The sequence below is a fragment of the Schistocerca nitens genome, chromosome 4 (assembly GCF_023898315.1).
Source record: "Schistocerca nitens isolate TAMUIC-IGC-003100 chromosome 4, iqSchNite1.1, whole genome shotgun sequence".
NCBI lineage: Eukaryota > Metazoa > Arthropoda > Insecta > Orthoptera > Acrididae > Schistocerca > Schistocerca nitens.
Genome location: NC_064617.1, coordinates 883,551,879 through 883,575,628, shown reverse-complemented (window position 1 = coordinate 883,575,628; position 23,750 = coordinate 883,551,879). Strand labels below are relative to the sequence as shown.

The 23,750-nt window shown below is 44.1% G+C and overlaps 1 protein-coding gene across 4 annotated transcripts in view; it reads right to left on the bottom strand.

Moving 5' to 3' along the window:
• LOC126253406 (histone deacetylase 5) overlaps positions 1-23,750 on the bottom strand; it is a 662,028-nt gene that overhangs the window by 112,448 nt on the left and 525,830 nt on the right. For all 4 annotated transcript variants that reach the window (XM_049954707.1, XM_049954708.1, XM_049954709.1 and 1 more), the window contains one exon: positions 1,889-2,031. In XM_049954707.1, the coding sequence (XP_049810664.1) occupies positions 1,889-2,031 (143 nt within the window). The remainder of the gene's footprint in view (positions 1-1,888; positions 2,032-23,750) is intronic.

The window sequence follows — 23,750 nt, the reverse complement described above, 5'->3', positions numbered from 1 at the left end:
AGTGGAAATGGGTCAGAGCCAGTGACAATGAGAAACAGCCCGTGACAATGACAACGAGGAAGAGAGAGATAATGACAATGAGAAGAGACAGCAGCAGTGGTAAGGACAGTGTATGAGAGAGAGAGGGAGACAGTGAAAGCCAAAGGAGACAGGAGTAATGGGACAGAATGAAGATGACAGCAGCTGTCAGATAGGAGACAGTGACATGGAGGCACAAAGAGATAATGACAATGATTTGGGCTGAATGAATAACTGAGAATAGGCAAGTGAGAGTGGTCAGCTATGAGCGACTTACAGCGATGGACTGGTGTGTTTGAGTGATTTCTAGCTTGTGGGAGTCAGAGGTGAGTTGCATGTTACAAAGAACTCTAATATGTTCACAGGCAAAAATTTTTGGGAAATTTTTTGAAGGTGCTGAGAAGGCAATATGAGGCAGTTGGCACCCCAAATTTAGTAAGTGTCTTTTAAAAAGAAGCACATTTACCTTTTTTTCTTATCCAATAGGATAACTGATGTATGTGACATAATATCTCTGCTGGTGGAAGGGTTACTTATGTTTTTCAAAATACTTACACCACCCTAGATCGCAAGACACATTTATTCAAAGGTGACCGGTTTTGATCATTACACGATCATCATCAGAGCTAGCCAGGCTGATGGACAATGGCTGTGTAGGGAGCAGGAACCGCTCACTGACAGTAGTTTACTACCGTCATTCAGCGGTACCTTCTCTATACACAGTCATTGACCATCAACATGGCTAGGTGTGAATATCGTGCAATGAACGAAAGTAGTCACCTTTGAATACATATGCCTTGCGATCTAGCCTGGAATACGTATTCTCCAAGATTATAAATGGATCGCTCAAGCCTCAAATAATGTTTTCAAAAAACATTTGTAAGGTACACTGACGAGTAAGAGACTGACCTGTATCTGCTGGTGGAAGGTGTGCTTAGTTATATTACGAATGCTGAAGATATATGTAATTGCGGAAGGTGTACTTAGCAATAATGATGAATAGCAAGACTGACCATTCGTACCAGCTAGTAGAAGGTGCACTCAGTTATACTGATGAGTGGTGAAAAATGCCTGCATCTGCTGGTAGAAGACAGGGCTAGGAACAGTACAGAGTAGTGATACAAATCTCTTGTATCTACCAGTGGAAGGAACGCTTAGGCACAGTGATAACTGTTGCGTGTTGCGTATACCCTGCTGTTATCTGCTGGCAGGATGCGTGCTTAGGTACAGTGTCGAATACTGAGCTGATCTATCTGATAGTGTCGAATACTGAGCTGATCTATCTGATAGTGGAAGGCATCCTTTCGTGCAGTGGGAATGTTGAGACTGACTTGCATTATACGCTGATGGAATGCGTACTTCGGTATGTCAATAAGCGGACAGAGGGTACAGTTGTATCTGTTGGTGGAATGAGTGCTTAGGTATGATCGTAAGTGGTGAGTCTGATCTGCTGATAGAAGGCATGCTTAGGTATATCGATGAGTGGCAACACTGAGCTGCTGCATCTGTTGTTGGAAGGCGTGCCTCAGTATCGTGAAGAGTGGCAACACTGACCTACTGTATCTGCTAGTGGAAGTTGAGCTTCGGTATCGTGAAGAGTGACAATACTGACCTGTTGTATCTCCGGCTTACGTATTGTGGTGAGTGGCAACACTAACCTGCTGTATCTGCTGCTGGTAGGAATGTTTAGTGTCATGGTGAGTGGCAACACTGACCTGCTGTATCTTCTGTTGCATGGCGTGCTGTTCTTCGGTATCGTGTAGAGTGGCAACACTGACCTGTTGTATTCACTGTTTCGGTATCGTGTACAGTGGCAACACTGACATGTTGTATGCGCTGTATAGGTATCGTGGTGAGTGGCGACACTGACCTGCTGTATCTGCTGGTGGAAGGCGTGCTCCTTATCGAGTGGCATGCCGGGCAGTCCGACCCCGGCGGCAGCGATGCTGGCGCTGGTGGCGCCTCGGCGCTGAAGCACGGGGCTCGACGTGGGCGGTGAGTCACGCGCCATATCTGCAACCACCACGCCACCAACACTCTAGAGTAAAGATCCTAATAGGCATACGTCTTAGATAGTAGTGGAATGCTGGAATGCCCACATAATTAACTAATGCTTTCTTTATGACTGGAAGCAGCATTTTAAAAAGACCAGTATTTTAAAAAGATAAATATAATGTTTCACCATATTTTGACGAAGTATTTGGAATGCGGTAAACGTAAACGGGACGATCTTCCGCGGTATTTTCCCAAGCATAGGCGGATATAGTGACTAACTCTTTTCTAAAAGACTTTCGGAAACATAATCTTTTGTAGAATGCTACACAGACAGTACCATTCTGCATCAAAAATGTGTAGGTTGTTTGCCTGTATTAAATTCTGTATGTCGCTTATATTACTTGCAAAAGTTACTATTTACTGGGTGTTATTTTCGTTATTCCCAGTCAGGAAAACTAACTACAGGTGTGAGTGCGTTGTACTGACCTCGTGGAAAACCTAAATCAGGATGGCCGGACGCGTGTCTGAACAGTCGTTCTCGCGAATGCGAGTCCAGTATGCTAAGCACTGCGGCACCCCGCTCGATTTCAGTTTAGTCTTCCACACACCGGATGGCCACAAACAGTCTGAAATGCTTGTAAGCGTGTTGCCGGTTAGGCTGTGCTGAGAAATATTTGTTAAGAAAATAATTCGATACGTGGCGCCATTTCCGAGTTAATTAGCACTCAAGTTACCCAATCAGGCAGTTGCGAGCGCAAATTCAAGCGGTCCACCACGGACAATGTCGCCGAACGTGTTCTTCGTTTGGCTTCCTATAACCGAAGCATTATTTCTCACCACAACCTAGCGTGCAACACCTTTACAAGTTTTTCAGTCCGTTTCCTTCCACGCTGTATATTAAAGATAAACAAATTTTCACAATATTTGAAATCCGATTAAAACCAACAAGATGGATTAAATAAACGCATTCAGCAATATCACTTACTCTCTTAAAATATCCGTATCACACTGATCAAAAGGATCAACGGATGTATTGTTTATACTTTATGTCAGAACATACGAGAAACATCATGTAAGATTTCTTTAAAATCTATAATTCACTTCTACTTGTTACTGCATTATTTGTTTGTTTCGATCAACTTTTCTGTCTTTGTTTTCTGAGAACATAATCCTCCTTCGTAGTCTTCATGTGGAAATTCGAATTTGGAGCTGCACACATCAAAAATAGTTTGGTCCCTTTAATCTTTAAACCAACCAACCACATCAAAAAAAAAAAAAAAAAACTTCCTTCACCTCGGTTCCAAAAGTTCCGGAACCTGTACAGGAAATTGGAAGAGAGATCAACATAAACATCATTTCCGCCCTTTTTACTGATAATGAAAACCACACATTGCATGTTGTATACCACCATACAGCGAGACTTCAGAGGTGGTGATCCAGACTGCTGTACACACCGGTACATCTAATACCCAGTAGCATGTCATCTTGCACTGATTCATGGCTGTATTCGTCGTGGCATACTATCCTCAAGTTCATCAAGGCACTTTTGGCCCAGACTGTCCCACTCCTCAACGGCGATTTGGCGTAGATCCCTCAGAGTGGTTGGTGGGTCACATCGTCCATTAAAAGCCCTTTTCAATCTATCCCAGGCATGTTCGATAGGGTTCATGTCTGGAGAACATGCTGGCCACTCTAGTCGAGAAATGTAGTTATCCTGAAGGAAGTCATTCACAAGAAGTGCACGATGGGGACGCGAATTGTCGTCCACGAAGACGAATGCCTCGCCAATATGCTGCCGATATGGTTGCACTATCGGTCGGTGGATGGCATCCAGGTATCGTACAGCCGTTACGGCACCTTCCATGACCACCAGCGGCTTCGTCAACCCCCACGTGAAGCCACCCCAAAAAAGCAGGGAACCTCCACATTTCTACACTCGCCAGACAGTGTAAATAAGGCGTTCAGTCTGACCGGGTTGTCTCCAAACACGTCTCCGACGATTGTCTGGTTGAAGGCATATGCGACACTCGTCGATGAAGAGAACGTGATGCCAACCAATCCTGAGCAGTCCATTCGCCATGTTGCTGCGCCCATCTGTACCGCGCTGCATGGTGTCGTTGTTGCGAAGATGGACCTCGCCATGGACGTCGGGAGTGAAGTTGCGCATCATGCAGCCTATCGCGCACAGTTTGAGTCTTAACACGACGTCCTGTGGCTGCAAGAAAAGCATTATTTAACATGGTGGCGTTGTCGTCAGGGTTCCTAAGAGCCATAATCCGTAGGTAGCGGTCATCCACTGCTGTAGTATCCCTTGGGTGGCCTGAGCGAGGCATATCATCGACAGTTCTTGTCTCTCTGTATCTCCTCCATGTCCGAACAACATCGCTTTGGGTCACTTCGAGACTCCTGGACACTTCCCTTGTTGAGAGCCCTTCCTGGCACAAAGTAACAATGTGGAAGTGATCGAACCGCGGTATTGACCGTCTAGGCATGATTGAACTACAGACAACACGAGCCGTGTACCTCCTTCCTGGTGGAATGACTGGAACTGTTCGGCTGTCGGACCCCCTCCGTCTAATAGGCGCTGCCCATGCATGGTTGTTTACATCTTTGGGCGGGCTTACTGACATCTCTGAACAGTCAAAGGGACCGTGTCTGTGATACGATGTCCACAGTTAACGTCTATCTTGCAGGAGTTCTGGGAAGTGGGGTGATGCAAAACTTTTCTTGATGTATGTATTTCAATCTTGGAATATTTTAGCTACGAGGACGACATCATTAAATTATATTATACACTTTCACGTCATGGCTAAATATAACGGCCGTAATTTCCCCTTGCTTTCAGAGAGGACATGTTGTCGTTCAGACATTTGCCCTGGCAACTGCTGCTTCTCCTCCTCAGGACCACACGTTAATCTCTCCAGGTAGCAGCCTGACATGGCTGTATCTGTAGTACGGCTATCAGTATCGAGCAACGCCAGCCACCCAACCGCGTTAATGTTCACTGTATCATGAGGGAAGGGGCGGGACTTTTATTGAGAAACTACAGGTACTATTCTTATCTCTGTCAACAAATAAATATTTGACGCTAAATGTAAGCAACGTATACCTTTCTGTAAGACAATATCTCGTCGGACTTTCCGCGTTAAATCTCCATAAAAAGCATTCGACCTTCTAACAATATTCACCAATTTCTTTGTAAGAACGCGTCTGACAGCCGAAGAAGTAACGGAATTAAGCAGATGTAAATGCAATGCCAAGGATATAGCAATGACAGTGACCTCAACCTAAACTGGATGTTAAAATGCAGTTGACTGAGCGTGGTGGCTGTAAATGGTGCAATTTCTTATTTTGCCTGACAAAAGGAAATAGTTTCCGATTCTCTGTCCACGTGAGGCTATTACATCGGATGTTGCATATTTCTGTAGAGGCACAAGATGAATTGCTTCAACAGCAGTGCCGAAAACGGTGACAGTGTCCGACCTCTCTGTGTGATATGACGTTGACATGCTGATCACGAACTTAAATCTGCTGTATCTTACGAAGACGGTAAAATTAACTATCCCAAACAATGCAAATGCCTCTTTAACAAAGCTGGCATTCTTTCCTCAAACATGCCCCTACTGATGTTAAAAAGCACGAATTAACTAATCAAGTATATATTACGCATAAAGTGATACTAAAATGTACTAGGGCACACACTTCTCGATCTACGTCTAAACATGTATTTTACGTACTTGCTGTGTAAATCGATGCACTGCCTACAATTATTTAGGATGCAAGTCAGTGTCCTAGAGAGACGTACTGAAAGTATGACTACGTATGTCTCCGAGTACGAGATTAAATTTCTAGTTTTCAGCAAAATCGTACATAACTAGGCGGAATACTTGTACATGTACCCTGTAGTCAAAACAGACAAGGTGATAGACAACAGACTTCTGGAATAGTTTTGCAAATGATTGTCAGTTTCCTACAAGATGTACACAGTATAAGAGGGCACGCTGAAAGGCAATGCCTACGAATTTTTTATGTGAAAACTTTTCAACCTTTGTAAATAAAACAAACGCTATTAACATTCTACATCTTTTTTCTCCCAATGAGAGACTATTTTGTTGACACCGTCACTGTAGAATGCTGACTTTGTTGACTGCTTCATGATTATCAAAGTAAAGTCTCGATGGGGCTCCTAAACTTTTGGGAAACAGATAAAAATCGGATGGCGCCAAGTCGGGTCTGTGTGGAGGATTATCGATGACAGTGAACCCAAGGATTTTGCAGATGTCGGAGCGCTCGCGTGTGGACTGGCACTGTCATCCTGAAGGAGAGTGTGCTCTATATGTGGACGAACTCTTTGACTTCGGAACTCGATTACAGCACGCTGTAATGTACGGACATAGTCACATTATACAACGCCTCGTTACACACTACAATTCGGAGCCCTGTAGCGTCATGTAGACATGATGAATAAAAATGTACAACGTTAATAAGGTTTGTTATATTTAAAAAGCTTTACGAGTTTTCACACTAAAAATTCGGAGGCATTACTTTCCAGCACACCCTCGTATATATGGAGCAGTGTATTTTTTTGTTTCCGTTTGCAGGAGCCATTATAGCTTATGAGAAGGAAGGAATTGCTCTGATTATGTGAGCACACTTTACTGATCTGCTAGTTCCCTGCTTCAGAAATGGTTAAAGTCAATGGTATAGTTTTACAACCAGAAACAAATAATTCTTCATCACACTCAGACTGAGACGAGCGGTGGTCCCGATGACAAGTATCTGGCGAACAGTGCCACTGCCAGTCCTTTGTTTCCACTGCTACTTAGAATCCAGGACATTCTCGTTTGAAGTCTCTCGGCATGCAGTGCTAGCTTCCACACTTAGTAGAGTCTACTGAAGTTCTTCACACATGTTCTAATTTCTCCAGCTTCTTTGATTATTGGGTTCTAGCACGGATCTACTCAGGCTAAATCGTTAAGGCTATATTTGGCCACAGCAGATTTTTCTCCCCTAGATTTCTGTACTTGAAGTGCTGTTATAAATGTTTTAACCCTGTCGGGTTGTTAAACCTTCCATCGGGCTCCCCGCCCATAGGTGGCAGATAGGGGAAACCCTCGCAGATATGGGTGGTACTGGAGAAATAAAATACGTAGGGTGGACCAAATACTAACATAGGCCTAAACCAAATAGTGTCTGTTGCGGCATCCAACAGCCATTGGTCGGCTTGTTGGCGCGGCTGCTACAAATGTGTCTGGGTCTCAACAATCAAAATCAAGTCTTTAACATTTGTGATGTCCAGCAGAGGTCTCTACAACCACTCTCAACTTGGAAAAAACCAACAGGAAAAATATCCACTGCCCCAGGCCCGAGTAAATGTACTGGACGTCCCTGGTCATCGGATTCTGGGGGACCAGGAACATCATGAAATGGAGAATAGTCGGAGCGTCTCGAAATCTCTTCGCGAGTAGTATGCTGGCACACACTACGCAAATATGTCGGTCAAACTATGCAAACTTAAAACAGCTAACGCGTGTTCTAGAGAAAATTTTACACCAAAATCCTCGCAATGCAAGAGCTGCGTTTCACAGACGAAAAACACTTCAACACAGAAAACTACAGGATCAACCTGCTGTCGGAAGAGGAACACCGACAATGTCTGGCACACGATTTTTGGTTCACAAATCAGTCACAGGCAACATCCTACATTTCAGTTCAATACCAAAAAGATTCTCCACAATAACCTCCAAATCAGGAAAAAAAACATACACAATCATCAATGCTCGTGCACCGACAAACGATCACAACGGAAAGGAACCACAAGAAGACGAAGTCTTTTGGGAAGACATTGAAGAAATAACAAACAAGACACCAGAAAAACAACTTAAATTGTATTAGAAGACTTCAATGCAGAACTAGACAAAGATAACACGTAGAAGGAAATCACAGGCCCATACACAGCACATAATCGCACTAGGAAGAATGGGGAACATCTCATATATAACTGTCCAAATTTTAACTTAAAAATTATTTCTACGTAATTTCACATGCCAAGAGGAAAAGTCGAACATGGCAAACGCCCAATCATATACGAGGAGAATTCCAAGTAGATAGGGCAGGAAAAAAATAATAATACAAGAGAAATTCTGAATGCAAGAACATGCAAAGGATTTTTCATGTCCAACCATCACTTGTTACAAGTAAAGATTACGCCAATCCCGAGAAACTGAAAGACAACACACGACAAAATTGTAAGACCAGACAGAGAATAGTTGAAGACAAACAAAGACAAAATTATTGAAGAAATTAATCAAAATACCACAGAAAATTGGACAGACCACGCGATGGCAATTCAGAATGCAACGCGTTGGGATCAACTCCTAGGAAACGCAAGGTGGACCGCTATCAGGCCACTGAACGTAGACTCCAGACATGGAAGTAGTTTAGCAACAACAGGGCATCAGAAACACGGCAGGATTTCCACAAAGTCCAGAAACAGTCCTCGAAAACTATTAGTAAAGTAAAAAGGACATACGACAAAAGTATACTAAACGAAACCGACGAAGACTTCAACAGAAATAACATGTGAAATTTTTACAGAGTATTTAGGGAAAATTCACAGGGTTATCACATTCTACATATCTGCTGCAAAAGAACAGAGGGATCTCTGGAAACAAATACTGAAGAAAATTTCAAAATTCTTAAAAAATACTTCGACAAACTCCTCAATTGCTAGAAGCCTAAAGAAAAATTACACTTCACGAAAACAATACCAAACGCAGATTCGAAACTGCCTACAATCACAAAGGTGGAGGAGATAATAAAACAACCAAAAAACAACAAAACCGTAGGAGAAGACGGACTCATCTCCGAGATCTGGAAACTCAAAGACCAGAACATCATACAGAAAATTCATAAAATTCTCACAGAAATAGGAGTACAAAGGATATTCTACAAGAATGGAAATGTGTGCTGATTCATCCATTCCACAAAAAGGGTGACAACACAGACCCTAACAACTACAGAGGTATCTCATAGCCTGTCCCCTACAAAATTCTTTCCACGGCATTACTCACCAGACTGGAACCACAAGCTGTCACAAAGACAGGTGAATACCAAGCAGGCTTCGGAAAAGGAAGATCCTGCGCTGAACAGATTTGGAACCTGCGAAGGCTGCTGAAGGTCAGACAAACGAACAACATTGTAGTCACATTCGTGGACTTTGAGAAGGCCTTCGACTCGACAGGCAGGCAGACTCTCTTTGACACACTACAAGAACATGGAATAGAAAAAAAAGTACGACACTCATACAACAGACACTTACAAACACTGCATCCAAAATAAAATGTACGGGAGAAATCTCAGACCCACTAGAGATACATACAGGGGTCAGACAAGATGATGTATCACCACTTTTATTCAACATGGTCTTGGACAAAATTATCAACCAATTGGAAGAAAAAGTAAAAGGGATACAGCTAGACAGAACATGCGCAAAACAATGCGATCATAAAATGTCAGGCATTTGCAGATGATCTGGCAATAGTAAGCAACAACAGACAAGAAACACAAGAAGCACTGGAATATTAACATGAATCCTCTGCCAAAACAAGTCTACAGATATCACAGGAGAAAACGCAATAGAAGGAAACAACAACACGCAGGCCATGCACACGAAATACTGAAAGATAAACGGAGTAGAAACATTGAAATATCTATAAAGAAATAGCAGGATCACACAAGGTTGGAACATAGAACAAAAACTTCGGAAAGCGTACAAATTGACATGGGCGCACTATAATAAAAGAAACATTTCAAGACCGACCAAGCAGTATAGTACAGTTGTACTACCAGAAGCCTCTACGCATCAGAAACGACCACAATCGGAGCAAAAGACATCACAGATACAGGAAAAAAATAGAAGTTAAAATCCTTAGAAAAAATTTTTAGAGCAGTACGCATACATGGTATATGGACGAAGACACTTACCAAAGAATTATACGAACACACAGACTCACAGACACGAATAGAAAATGCCCACTAAGAACGCCCACTAACATTCTATGAACACATATGTAAAATGAATAACAGCAGCCGCGCGGTCTAGGGCGCTGCAGTCATGGACTGTGCGGCTGGTCCCGGCGGAGGTTCGAGTCCTCCCTCGGGCATGGGTGTGTGTATTTGTCCTTAGGATAATTTAGGTTAAGTAGTGTGTAAGCTTAGGGACTGATGACGTTAGCATTTAAGTCCCATAAGTTAAAAAAAAATAAATAACAGCAGACTCACAAAAAGGATCCTTGATGTATTAAACAGTTCAATAAAAAAAAAAGAAATAGAAGACCTACAACAAGGATGAATCAGTAGGAAAATGATAAATGAAAGAGATAAACTCAGGAACAAAACTATGAATAAGAAATTCGGAGTAAAAGAAAGAAAACAGAGAAACAGGGCAAAGGAAATAAGAACGCAGACAAAGAACGAAGAAGCTTTGGGAAGAGAAAAAGAAGCAGACAAGAAAAAAATGAATAATCATTAACATTCAAGTTAATCACTGTCCTAGAGTAAAAATGTTTAATGTACACTGAGGTCACAGAAGTCATGGGATACCTCCTAACATCGTGAAACTTCCTGGCAGATTAAAACTGTGTGCCGGACCGACACTCGAACTCGGGGCCTCTGCCTTTCGCGGGCAAGTGCTCTACCATCCGAGCTACCCAAGCACGGCTCACGCCTGGTCTCACAGCTTCACTTCTGCCAGTACCTCGTCTCCTACCTTCCAAACTTTACAGAAGCTCTCCTATAACATCGTGTTGGACTCCCTTTTGCCCGGCATAGTACAGCAACAAGACGTGGTATTGACTCAACACGTCGTTGGAAGTCCCCTGTCGAAATACTGAGCGGAAGCGTTGACGGTGCACGATTTTGTGCACGGACTGACCTCTCGATTATGTTCCATATGTTCGATGGGATTCATCTCGAGCGATCTGGGTGGCCAAATCGTTCACTTCAATTGTCCAAAATGTTCTTCAAACCAATGGCGGCCGGGTGACATGACACACTGTCATCCATTGTTTGAGAATATGAAATTCCATGAATGACTGTAAATGGGCTCTAAGTAGCCGACCATAACCATTTCCAATCAAGAAGCGGTTCAACTGCGCCAGAGGACCCAGTCCATTCCATGTAAACACAGCCCACACCATTATGGAGCCACTACCAACTTGCACAGTGCCATTTTGACAACTTGGTCCACGGCTTCGTGGGGTCTGCGCCACACTCTAACCCTACCATCAGCTAGTACCAATCGAAAACTGGAATTATCTGACCAGGGCACCGCTTTCCATCCTTCTAAGGTCCAACAGATATGTCACGAGCCCAGGAGAGGTGCTAGAAGCGATGTCGTGCTATTAGCAAAGGCACTCGCGTCGGTGGTCTGCTGCCGTAGCCCATTAACGCCAAATTTGGGCGAACTGTCCTAACTGATTCGTCCGTCGTACGTCCCACTCTGATTCTTGTGGTTATTTAATGCAGTGCTGCTGGTCTGTTAGCACTGACAACTCTACGCAAACACCGCTGCTTTCGGTTGTTACGCGAAGGCCGTCGGCAACTGCGTTATCCGTGGTGAGAGGTAATGTCTGAAAAGTGGTAATCTCGCCACACTCTTTACACTGTTGATCCCTGTATACTAAATTTCCTGGCGATTTCCGCAATGGAATGTCCTATCGTGCGGCCATAATCACGTCGGAAACCTTTTCACACGAATCATCTGAGTACAAATGACAGCTCCGCCTATGCGCTGCCCTTTTATACCTTGTGTACGCGATACTACTGCCATCTGTATACATGCATATTGCTGTCCTACAACTTTTGTCATCTCAGTGTATTATATCTATAAAAATTATAAAAAAGGATGTATGTACGTATGCAAGTATGTTCCATATCTCCTCCTAAAGCACTGGATAGATTTCAACCAAAGTTGGTACACATATCACTTACAGTTTGGGAAGAATCACTGTGGGCGTAAGAACCACCCACCTATCAAAGGGTTGGAGTCGGCGTGAAAAAAAATACCCACACTTTAATTTTTCAGTATTCGAGAATAAGAGCACTTAGAGAGTTACAACAAATTTTACACATAAGCTTTACGATGCTACATTTTCGCTGTTCATGGAGTAAAACTGCCACATGAAGCGTGACGTGTTAATTTATTACTTATTTACTACTAACTGTATTCCTGACATATTTTGCAGACAGTATTCAAGTATACCACTGAATTCACCAGAAAAATTACATCATTGTACGACACCTTGTTCAGGAGATACGATGTCGTAAACATTAACCTGCGTGAAAATGAAACTGCAGGGCGAAATTCGCTAGACATACAGGTGAAATACGTGTACAAACATGAGTGAAACATGTTAACCATATGTCAAATACATTTGACTAGTGCGTATGCGATCAAAGCCACAGGTAAGAAGCTCATTCAAAATCCCTGGAACGATTTCAGTCAAGTTCGGTACAAATATTAGTTACAATCTGAAAAGAAATACTACAGGGGTAAGACCCACCAGCCTCCTTTTGGGATGAGGGCGAGGAGATGGACAGACAGCGAGGGAGAAGGTGGTGCTAAGAACAGATAAGAGGAAGACGGGGGTGGGGGGGGGGGGGCAGATGGACACACATAGAGGAGGGGGAAATTGACAGAGAAATGGGAGTGGAAGAAATGCACAAGAAAGGAAAGTGGAAGAGATGGACAGACACAGGTGGAGGAAGACACTGGCAGAGTGATGGGGAAGGAGGAGATGAACAGAGAGGGAGTGGGAAGTAGAAAATGGACACAGATAATTGGGAAGAGGAAATGGTCAAACAGGTGGAGATGGAAGTGGACAAAGAGAGGGGGGAAGGAGACTGGCAGGTGAGGTAGAGAGGTGGGGACAAACATAGGGAGGGAGGGAGCAGGAGGAGGAGGAGGAGGAGGAGGAGGAGGAGGATGTGGACAGAGACGAGGAGTACTCCGTGTAAACAGATGTACCGCCTTTTTAAACTCCTTCGCTATTCACACACTAATAGTGTTTACGGAGAGCAAAAAACGATTATTTATAAACAAAAAAATAAATATCAAACGTAATGACCACCGTAAATAAACAACAGGCGCCGCAAATACACAGAGTAAAAAATTTCGAAATAACGTTATCTAATTATTTAAAAAATGGAACATTAGATACAAATTTCTTTTACACCAATGACCAGTACGTCCAATCTATTTCTCACACGATCTACTTTTAATATTAGGCGCAGATTCAGTACCGGGTCAATTGCTTTTTGGAAATCGAGAAATACTGCATTTTCCTGACTGTCTCGATGCAAGTTTTTCGGTATGTCACGTGACAAAAATGTGAGTTCGGTTTCACATGATCGATGTTTCGGGAATTTATAAAGAAAGAAGGAAGTGTTTAACGTCCCGTCGACAGCGAGGTCATTAGAGACGGAGCAGAAGTTCGGATTGATCCAAGGATGGCGTCGGCTCTGACCTCCAAAAGAACCATCCCGGCATTTGTCTGGAGCGATTTAGGAAAATCGCGGAAAACTTAAATGTGGATGGCCAAACGTGGGCTCGAACCGTCGTTCTGCCGAATGCGAGTCCTCCGGAATTTATGGTGGTTGGTATGGAGGTTCAAATGGTTCAAATGGCTCTGAGCACTATGGGACTTAACATCTGAGGTCATCAGTCCACTAGAACTTAGAACTACTTAAACCTAACTAACCTAAGGACATCACATACATCCATGCCCGAGGCAGGATTCGAACCTGCGACCGTAGCGGTCACGCGGTTCCAGACTGAAGTACCTAGAACCGCACGGCCACACCTGCCGGCTTGGTATAGAGGAGGTTACTGTGTTCGAGTGTGTTTTATTCTGCCTACAACATTGTGATTTGTAAGCATATGTACTCTGTTTAGTGATACTTCTTTTATTCATTATTTTACTGGGGTAAGAATCACAAGCCTCCTGTTGTGCTGGCGTAAGATGACGCCGGCAGACCAAGCGGGAAAGAGGTTGCGACAAGATCGATAGTGAGACTTCGTTTATTCATTATTCTACTGGGTATTTTACAACACTGCCCCCTCCCCCTTTCTGCTTTAATACGCCAGTACTGGGCCCCTTGTACTTTGATAATATTTCCCTGAAGCGTTTTTGCTTTGACACTCGTGTTTGTTACAGTTGCGTATTCACGCCTAAGTGCTTCTCGTGCGTTTTTGCACATATTATAGAGTTTGCTCGATTTAACTGAGGCTGCGGGCTCTTCATAAGCCACATGAATTTAATGGCACACTTTTTTATCCCCCTCCCTTCTCCCTCTTTTGAACTCTCTACTTAATGTGTTAATTCTGGTAATTAAAATGTACTTGTGAAATCACACACGCTGCTCGTTGCAGCTATGCGCATATAGGACACGCAGGAGCGCCACCTATCAGAGGCGACCTAAGGTTAGTGCCTCCACTCTTCAGTCAGTTGGCGCATATTGCCAGCTCTGTACGTAGCATATTTACACTGTGCAGGATCCGATGCCACTTTTCATATTTAAATCTCACGTGCTGGCGTAAGATGCCATCATTTGCAGCCCAGCGGAATCGCAGTAGCAGTTAGCACTGTCACTAACACAGAGACACGCAGCATATATTGTACGAGGGTTGGCACTTAAATAGTGACAACTATTTATTCACAACCGATACAAAAGACATACATGTTTGCACAAATTACTGTCCTTCAAAGTAGTCACCAGCGTTGTGTAGAACCTGTTGCCAGCGACGTGGAAGGCGTAGTATACCGTTAGCAGAGCCTGTTCAGTTGATGGTGCGAATGGAGCGGTCTACTGGCTGTCGAATCTCTGGAACAGGTCTGAAGCGAATACCACGAAATGGTTCCTTCATCTTAGAAATCAAATCAAAGTCTCAAGGACTTAAGTCCGGGGAGTATGGTGGATGGTACAGTACTTCCCAGTCCCATCGACCGGACAGAGCAGCCACAGCTTGCGCTGTATGCGCCCGCGCATTGTCGTGCAAAATGATGGGCGAGTTGCGCAGAAAGTGTCGCCGTTTCTTTCGCAAAGCTGGTCGCAGGTGATGTTCCCAAAACGAACAATAATACTGTCCATTGACGATCTGCCGTTAGGTTAACACCATCACAGTCGTACACGAGAATTACCATAACTTTAGACCGCTCCATTCGCATCATCAACAGAACTGGCTCTTATACTACGCCTTCCACATCGCTGGCAACGCGTTCTACACAACGCTGGTGACAACTTTGAAGGACAGTAATTTGTGCAAACATGTAACTCTTTTGTATCGGTTGTGAATAAATAGTTGCCACTATTTAAGTTCTAACCCTCGTACATAGCGGACTTTGTAATTCAACAGCAGTGAGGCTAACGTGGACTATACAGAAGACCTTGCACTACAACGAGTTAAGTAAACTTTCCATTCTTATGAATAAAGAACCCAGTTAGTACTACATTTAAGTCACATATTTTAAATTGCGAGTAAGTGATTGACATGCACATTTACTAGACAATGAGAACGACTCCGACATCGGATATACGAGGGCCGTTCAGAAAGTAACCTCCGGTTGATTTAAAAAAATACACCAAGTTAAATAAAAATATTTTAATATATACATCTTACAACTACATCTTTGCACTATTTTTCTACATAGTCTCCATAGCGATTGAGGCACTTATCGTATCTCTTCACAAGCTTTGAAATTCCTTCTGCATAAAAATCACCCGCTTGTGCCTGGAGCCAGCCTGTGACCGCATCTTTGAGCTCTTCGTCGTCATCAAACCGCTGTGACCCGAGCCATTTCTTCAAATGCATGAAGAGGTGATAATCACTTGGCGCCAGGTCTGGGCTGTAAGGTGGATGGTTGATAACGTCCCACTTGAAGAACTCAAGAAGGGCCGTTGTTCTGCGAGCAGAGTGAGGACGGGCGTTATCGTGCAAAAAAACGATACCGGAAGTCAGCATACCACGGCGTTTGTTCTGTATAGCCCGTCGTAACTTTTTTATTGTTTCACAGTACACGTCTTGGTTAATGGTCGTACCACGTTCCATGAATTCAACCAACAACACCCCTTTGGCATCCCAAAACACCGTTGCCATCAGTTTTCTGGCAGAAAAATCTTGCGAGGCTTTTCTTGGTTTGGTAGGCGAATTTGAATGTGCCCACATCTTTGATTGTTCTTTTGTCTCAGGGTTCACGTACTTAATCCAGGTTTCGTCACCGGTCACGATTCTGTTTAACAATGGTTCTCCTTCGTCCTCATAACGTGACAGAAAGTCTAATGCAGAGGCCATTCTTTGAGTTTTGTGGTGGTCGGTAAGAATTTTGGGCACCCATCGTGCACAGAACTTACGGTAACCCAATCTTGCTGTCACTATCTCGTACAAGAGTGTCTTAGAAATCTGTGGAAAACCAGTAGACAACTCCGACATTGAGAAACGTCGATTTTCACGAACTTTTGCATCAACTGTCTGAACGAGTTCGTCAGTCACCAATGATGGTCTACCACTCCTCTCTTCATCATGAACGTTTTCTCGTCCACTTTTAAATAAACGTACCCATTCACGGACAACTCCTTCACTCATAACTCTTGGTCCGTACACGGCACAAAGCTCACGATGAATACCTGCTGCAGAATATCCTTTGGCTGTAAAAAACCTTATGACAGCACGCACTTCACATTTGGCGGGGTTTTCTATTGCAGCACACATTTCAAACTGCCACAAAAACTAAACTAGCGCAGGTACGACGTTCACTCGACCACGGCTTGATGCCGACTGACCTGTTGAGTGCGTGAACGCACAGATGGCGTCGCTACTCCCCCCACAACCCGCACTGTGACCAATCGGAGGTTACTTTCTGAACCGCCCTCGTAGTTAATGTGTGAGTCTACATGAGTATGCTTCACTAACATTTTTTGTAAACATTTTCTGTAATTTTGCTTATTGTAATAATACTATCTCTGCCCCACACACGAAGTCGTAATATTTGTTAATAGGTAGAATTCCTTCTGCAGGAGACAATTTTAAAACTGTAGAAACCATCGTTAAGGTTTAACATATCTGTATCTTGCATCTGGCTGGCTATTATTTCCAATCTATTGAAACTTTGAGCTTGTATTAGTCATGTATACATCGTGTTAATTATCGTAATAAACTGGTGATGGTTCCAAGGGGATGTTACTCTGGCACTCAAACACTGGTGGTTTACCCGACGAGATACTCGAATAAACGATTTTCATGCAGAAGATGTAGAGCACAGTAAGTGCTGAAAATGGGATGTACGAGTATTTATGTGTCAAGTAGCACCTCTGCCCTCTGCGCAAGCATCCGCTGAGGCTCTGCCCCGCTGAGATGAGCTGTCCGCGTTTAATACATAACCTGCTACGTCACTCACAGGGGGCTCATCAGACTCTTTACTTAAAAGATACAGCTTTCTGATGTGTTTCCGCAGTATATCGTCATTATCTTGTAAAATACTTTGCACATTTGGTGACAACAACTGGCTGATACATCAAAATGTTATCAGTAAATATCAATTGCATTGCCCAACTGAAAGACGATTATTTCCTGTTCCATTATCTCAGAATTCTAAATATGTTTCAAAAATAATTAGTAGTACCTTCAAACAAATACAGGAAATGGACGAGTTGTATGCAATCAAAGCAAAGTAAATCGGGAAGTTTTCATTGACCGAAGATGATTAAATAATGTAAATTTCAAACAACTTACAGCCAAGCAGTTGGGTGAGGTCTGCTACAACCGCCGATATTTCGATAGATGCACACATAGCCACTTTCAAGGCAGAAATGCAAAGAGAGAGCTCTGTGCAACTGGACAGTTCTATGAACAGACAGCTGGAATAAACGATGGGGAGCCCACTGTTTCCTACTATTATCAATCTGTCTATAGTATATTTCGAGGAACGTGCACTGGAGTCGGTGGCATTGATCCTTGCCTGCTTTTACAGATAAGTAGGTAACTAACTTCTGTTATTTAGTCTTATAGAAGTGAGAATTAAAACAGCTTTTTGTGGCATCGCAGGAAGACTGGGACATGCCGTTTATTGGAAGCGAACTCACACGGATTTGTATCTTTGAGCTGCTAGTTTTCACTATCTGGCTCAGAGTGAAGGGGTGCAAAGTATATTGGTTCATAGGGGCCATGTCTTCTTGGACCTTGGAAGATTGTCAGCTGAGTCCACTTCCAACTAATGTTACGCCAGAACGGTTTTAGTGAACGGCAGATAAGACGCGCGTTGCACTTACGACCAACCGTGAATTGCGCGAGTGATAAAAATAACAAGATGGCACCTAAATTTGCGGCATTTAGAACATGGTGTCATACGTGTTTCTCCGACCATCATATAGGATGAGGGATACATTTAGGCTCCGTAAAGGATGATGTCCGTGAGGCGGTTGTTACGGTATCCCTTGCAGTTGTGGCGCGTCGTACAGTGGTCAGACAGTCAGGGCCGTCGAGCACGGTACCCTGAGCGTAAGCGTCACACCCAATTACAACAGCCGAGCGAATGTGCTAGTGCAGAACACTGTCTCGACACAGGTCATCCTGTGCAATAAAACACAGAGATTAATGATAAAGTAAATAAAACTACAGCTATTAACAAGCAACAACAAGAAACACTACACACACTGTTGTTCAGTTACATCTGCCTATTTACAAAGAAACCATGTGCGATCAAAACATATATATGTGAAGTTAATTCTCACGAAATCTTTTGTTATAACACGTATATGATTCCTCTGTCTAAGCAGCCTGCGGTGTGTGAAGAAGTAAAGCAAATGCTTAAGTGGAATACCATAACCATCAATATCCCCTTATTGCAGTCCATTATTAACTTTAATCAAACCAAAGGGAAATATATGCTTAGTTCTGGATGCGCGTGCGATCAACAAACTCATCGTGCCAGTTCGCACAAAACCAGAAAATTTCGAAGGACAATTGCAGAAATTTTTAGTGTTACAGTATTTATCAACTTTAGATTTAAAAAATCAGTATTGGCAAGTAACACTGAGCAAAGAGTCAAGGAAGTATACTGCTTTTATTTCTGGTGGCCACAATTACGGATTTTGAGTATTACCATTCGGACTCATTGTAAGTTCAGGTGTTTTTATTACTGCTCTAGTCTCAGGTCTAGGCGCAGAATTACTGGAAAAGGCATTGTTGTACGTCGATGGCATCCTTATAGCCACACAGACGAGGGAAGATCACGTTTTTAAATTCACACAAGAATCTGTTGCAGTAAATATACAGAAATCAAAGTTTGTGCAAAATGAGATTAAGTACTTGGGACACATAATCAGTTGCGAAGGCAGTAGACCAGATCCTAGTAAATTGGAGGCAATTAAGAATTTTCTTTAACTACATATCAGGAAACAATTAAAATAAATACACCTCCTGTATGGTTTTCAACGGAATACACTACTGGCCATTAAAATTGCTGCACCAAGAAGAAATGCAGATCATAAACCGGTATTCATTGGACAAATATATTATACTAGAACTGACATGTGATTACATTTTCACGCAATTTGGGTGCATAGATCCTGAGAAATCAGTACCCAGAACAACCACCTCTGGCCGTAATAACGGCCTTGATACGCCTGGGCATTGAGTCAAACAGAGCTTGGATGGCGTGTACAGGTACAGCTGCCCATATAGCTTCAACACGATACCACAGTTCATCAAGAGTAGTGACTGGCGTATTGTGACGAGCCACTTGCTCAGCCACCATTGACCAGACATTTTCAATTGGTGAGAGATCTCGAGAATGTGCTGGCCAGGGCAGCAGTCGAACATTTTCTGTATCCAGAAAGGCCCGTACAGGACCTGCAACATGCGGTCGTGCATTACCCTGCTAAAAGGTTGGGTTTCGCAGGGATCGAATGAAGGGTAGAGCCACGGGTCGTAACACATCTGAAATGTAACGTCCACTGTTCAAAGTGCCGTCAGTGCGAACAAGAGGTGACCGAGACATTTAACCAATGGCACCCCATATCATCACGCCGGGTGAAACGCCAGTATGGCGATGACGAATACACGCTTCCAATGTACGTTCACCGCGATGTCGCCATACTCGGATGCGACCATCATGATGCTGTAAACAAAACCTGCGTTCATCCGAAAAAATTACGTTTTGCCATTCGTGCACCCACGTTCGCCGTTGAGTGCACCATTGCAGGCGCTCCTGTCTGTGATGCAGCCATAGTCTCCGAGATGATAGTCCATGCTGCTGCAAACGTCGTCGAACTGTTCGTGCATGGTTGTTGTCTTGCAAACGTCCCCATCTGCTGACTCAGGGATCGAGACGTGGCTGCACAATCCGTTGCAGCCATGAGGATAAGATGCCTGTCATCTCGACTGCTAGTGATACGAGGCCGTTGGGATCCAGCACGGCGTTCCGTATTACCCTCCTGAACGCACCGATTCCATATTCTGCTAACAGTCATTGGATGTCGACCAACGCGAGCAGCAATGTCGCGATACGATAAACCGCAATCGCGATAGGCTACAATCCGACCTTTATCAAAGTCGGAAACGTGATGGTACGCTTTTCTTCTCCTTACACGAGGCATCACAACAACGTTTCACCAGGCAACGCCGGTCAACTACTGTTTGTGTATGAGAAATCGGTTGCAAACTTTCCTCATGTCAGCACGTTGTAGGTGTCGCCACCGGCGCCAACCTTGTGCGAATGGTCTGAAAAGCTAATCATTTGCATATCACAGCATCTTCTTCCTGTCGGTTGAATTTCGCATCTGTAGCACGTCATCTTCGTGGTGTAGCAATTTTAATGGTCAGTAGTGTATTATACGATTCTTCCCGCAAAATAGTGGCAATATCAGGGAACGCTGACGGAGGTGGACAGCGATCACGTACGCTTCTCTCCAAAGTACACCACAAAGGCTCAATGATACTGAGGATCTGGTGAATGTATTGACCAGGGGAAATGGGACAAATAATCCTCGTGCTCACGAAACCAGTCCTGGACGATGTGAGCTGCGTGAACAGGGGCCCTGTCGTCTTCGAACACGGCATCACCATTGCGGATGATGTGATTACGTGTTTAAAGGGACTAAACTACTGCATCATCAGTCCTTCCTCATCATGAGAAATACACGTAAAACGGTGAAAAGCGAAAAAGGACTTGTCTAAGTAACCTACGGTCGCTTGGGGGGGGGGGGGGGGTTTATCCACCACGGGGGAGACTATCCACCGCAAAACCACCCCCAACACTGGAAGTGGATTAGTATTGTAGATTAGTGTGAAATCCGCTCTCCCTCAGGAAATGCAACGCTTTGGTAGTTGCCGTCTCGTCACCCACAAGCATCTGAGGCAGTGAGGCAGGCAAGCTGAAAGCGAACCTCAGATGGGCCAACAGAGAACGTACGTTATCGTCAGTAGACGGCACAACATGACGGCGTCTTTCCGAGAGACCCGGAAAGATGTGTGCCACAGCTCAGTCAAACCTTTAATCGCTCGCAACTTGTTTTGGGTCGTAGTAGCCTGCCGTTACAATCCCCAGACCCTCTAAATATTGCGTCGTAGTTGTAATCTTAAGTCTGTACCCGGTATCCTGATGTCCAGTTGATCTCTGGTAGTTGCATCTTTAGTTACACGGTCGGCGATCACTTCCTGAAATGCCTATGTGACTAGGTGTCGAGGCAAAGTTCACTGTCTTTCCAGAACTGTAGAGGTCAGCCAGTACGTCGTGGATGTTGGTGACCCAAAGATTTTTGGGACAGCACAGCAACTCGTGGAATCACTACAGATCAGAAAGTTTTTCACGGCCTGGGATTCGACGTACCGTAAAGCCTCAGATATGGTAACCAACTCTGCGATGTATGTACTGCAGGCACGCGGCAGAGAGTGCTTCTCGTACCCCCCTGCATGTTCAAAAGTGTAACCGACCCTGTCGTTGACTTTCGATCCGTCCGTGTAGATGCATACCGAATTAGAACAATCGTGGAGAATTGAAAGACACAAGTGTCTGAGAAGGGTAGGATCAGCATCTTTCTTGAGGCCACAGAAGGCCATATCACAGGACAGTGTACAGTCCACTAATGTTGTCCAGAGTGAGCTCTAAGAACACAGAATAACAGAGGCTGTTGGAAGGCCTTCAGTAGAATATCGAGTCGGATCCCAGCTAGCCTACCCAGTTTGGGACGATGTAAAAACAAACTGTTGGTTGTGGTTCGGTGGATGGTTTGGGGGGAGGGGACCAAACAGCGAGGTCATCGAATTAGGGAAGGATGGAGAAGGAAATCGGCTGTGCCCCTTTATAGAAACCGTCCCAACTTTTGCCTGAAGCGGTAAGGATGGCCGGACGCGGATTTGAACCGTCGTCCTCCCGAATACGAGTCCAGTGTGCTAACCACTGCGCCACCTCGCTCGGTATGTTGGTTGTCGAACAGAGTTGAGTGACATGGGTAGGTAGACATTTGCCAGAAGCTGCTGTCGTCTAACACGCAGAGATGGGACACCGCCTCCCGCCAGCGACCTGCCAACAGGGCTCGAACGGAGAGCCCCGTTGCGAACCGCACGTCAGTGTGGTGAACAGGGTCCGGCAAGCTCAGTACGGACAGTGATAGTATTGGAACAAGGCCGGTCCCATTCCATTGCCGGTACCATTCCAAAGTACCGTTATCCATGATGGCGGCCATGGCGTCAGAGACACACCCCCCCGCCTACATATACGCGCTAGGCATGAAATGTTTTCATAACACCGCCACCATTCCAAAGCACTGTTATTCGACAGCAACAAGGTCGCACCCAGTGTATCCACCACGTGGTGCGTGTCTAGTCCCTATTGCCGTGGCGCGGTGCGAGAGAGAGAGAGAGAGAGAGAGAGAGAGAGAGAGAGAGAGAGAGAGATAGCGTCATCTCTCTATGTCACAACCCCGCGCTTACATACACGCGCTAGGCAGGACCTATACAAATCAGTGCACGGTCCACCTCACTCTCACACTGCTCGTATACTTCGTTCGTCCAGTACTTGTCACGTCTTCGTAATTAAACGTGCAAAAATGAAGCGTTCACGATCCGCCAGCGGCAGCAGCAGCAAACGTGCTCATGTGGACGAAGTTCCCTCGTGGTTCTCGTCTGCTGTCCCGCTCGTCGTCAGCTGGCCAGTCAGCGCCACAAAGTGTAACTGCACTCACTAAGGATACGATATTTTATACATGATTACTTATTGCCTAAGCCACTTCCTCTTACGTCATCACGTACAATACATTACAATTATTTTACAGAAATACATTCCTTAAACAAAATTTTCAAAACAAAATTATAAAAACAATCATGATGGTCTGTTCCTGTGGATAAAATAAACGTTTATTAATTTAGTCATCCCATCACCACATGGTCTCTAACTACTAATTTCTCTCTTTCTACTTTCTACAGTTGACGTCAACATGCTACTACTACATGCCGTGACCTTTTATAGTAAACTCCTTTCCCTGGCGTCGCTCAGTTGCTGCTATTATCTGCGAACAATTAAAAACATTTGTTGCACATTATTGTAGGTTACTGTAACTCCGAATTTCTCCGATACCCCTTTGAAGTTGTGCTTGTTTGACTGGTTATGGCATTGGTCTTCCGCTCCTAGTCTGCTTCTGTCTGTAACGGTAGGCTCAATTCAACGTCATGCTTATCTGTT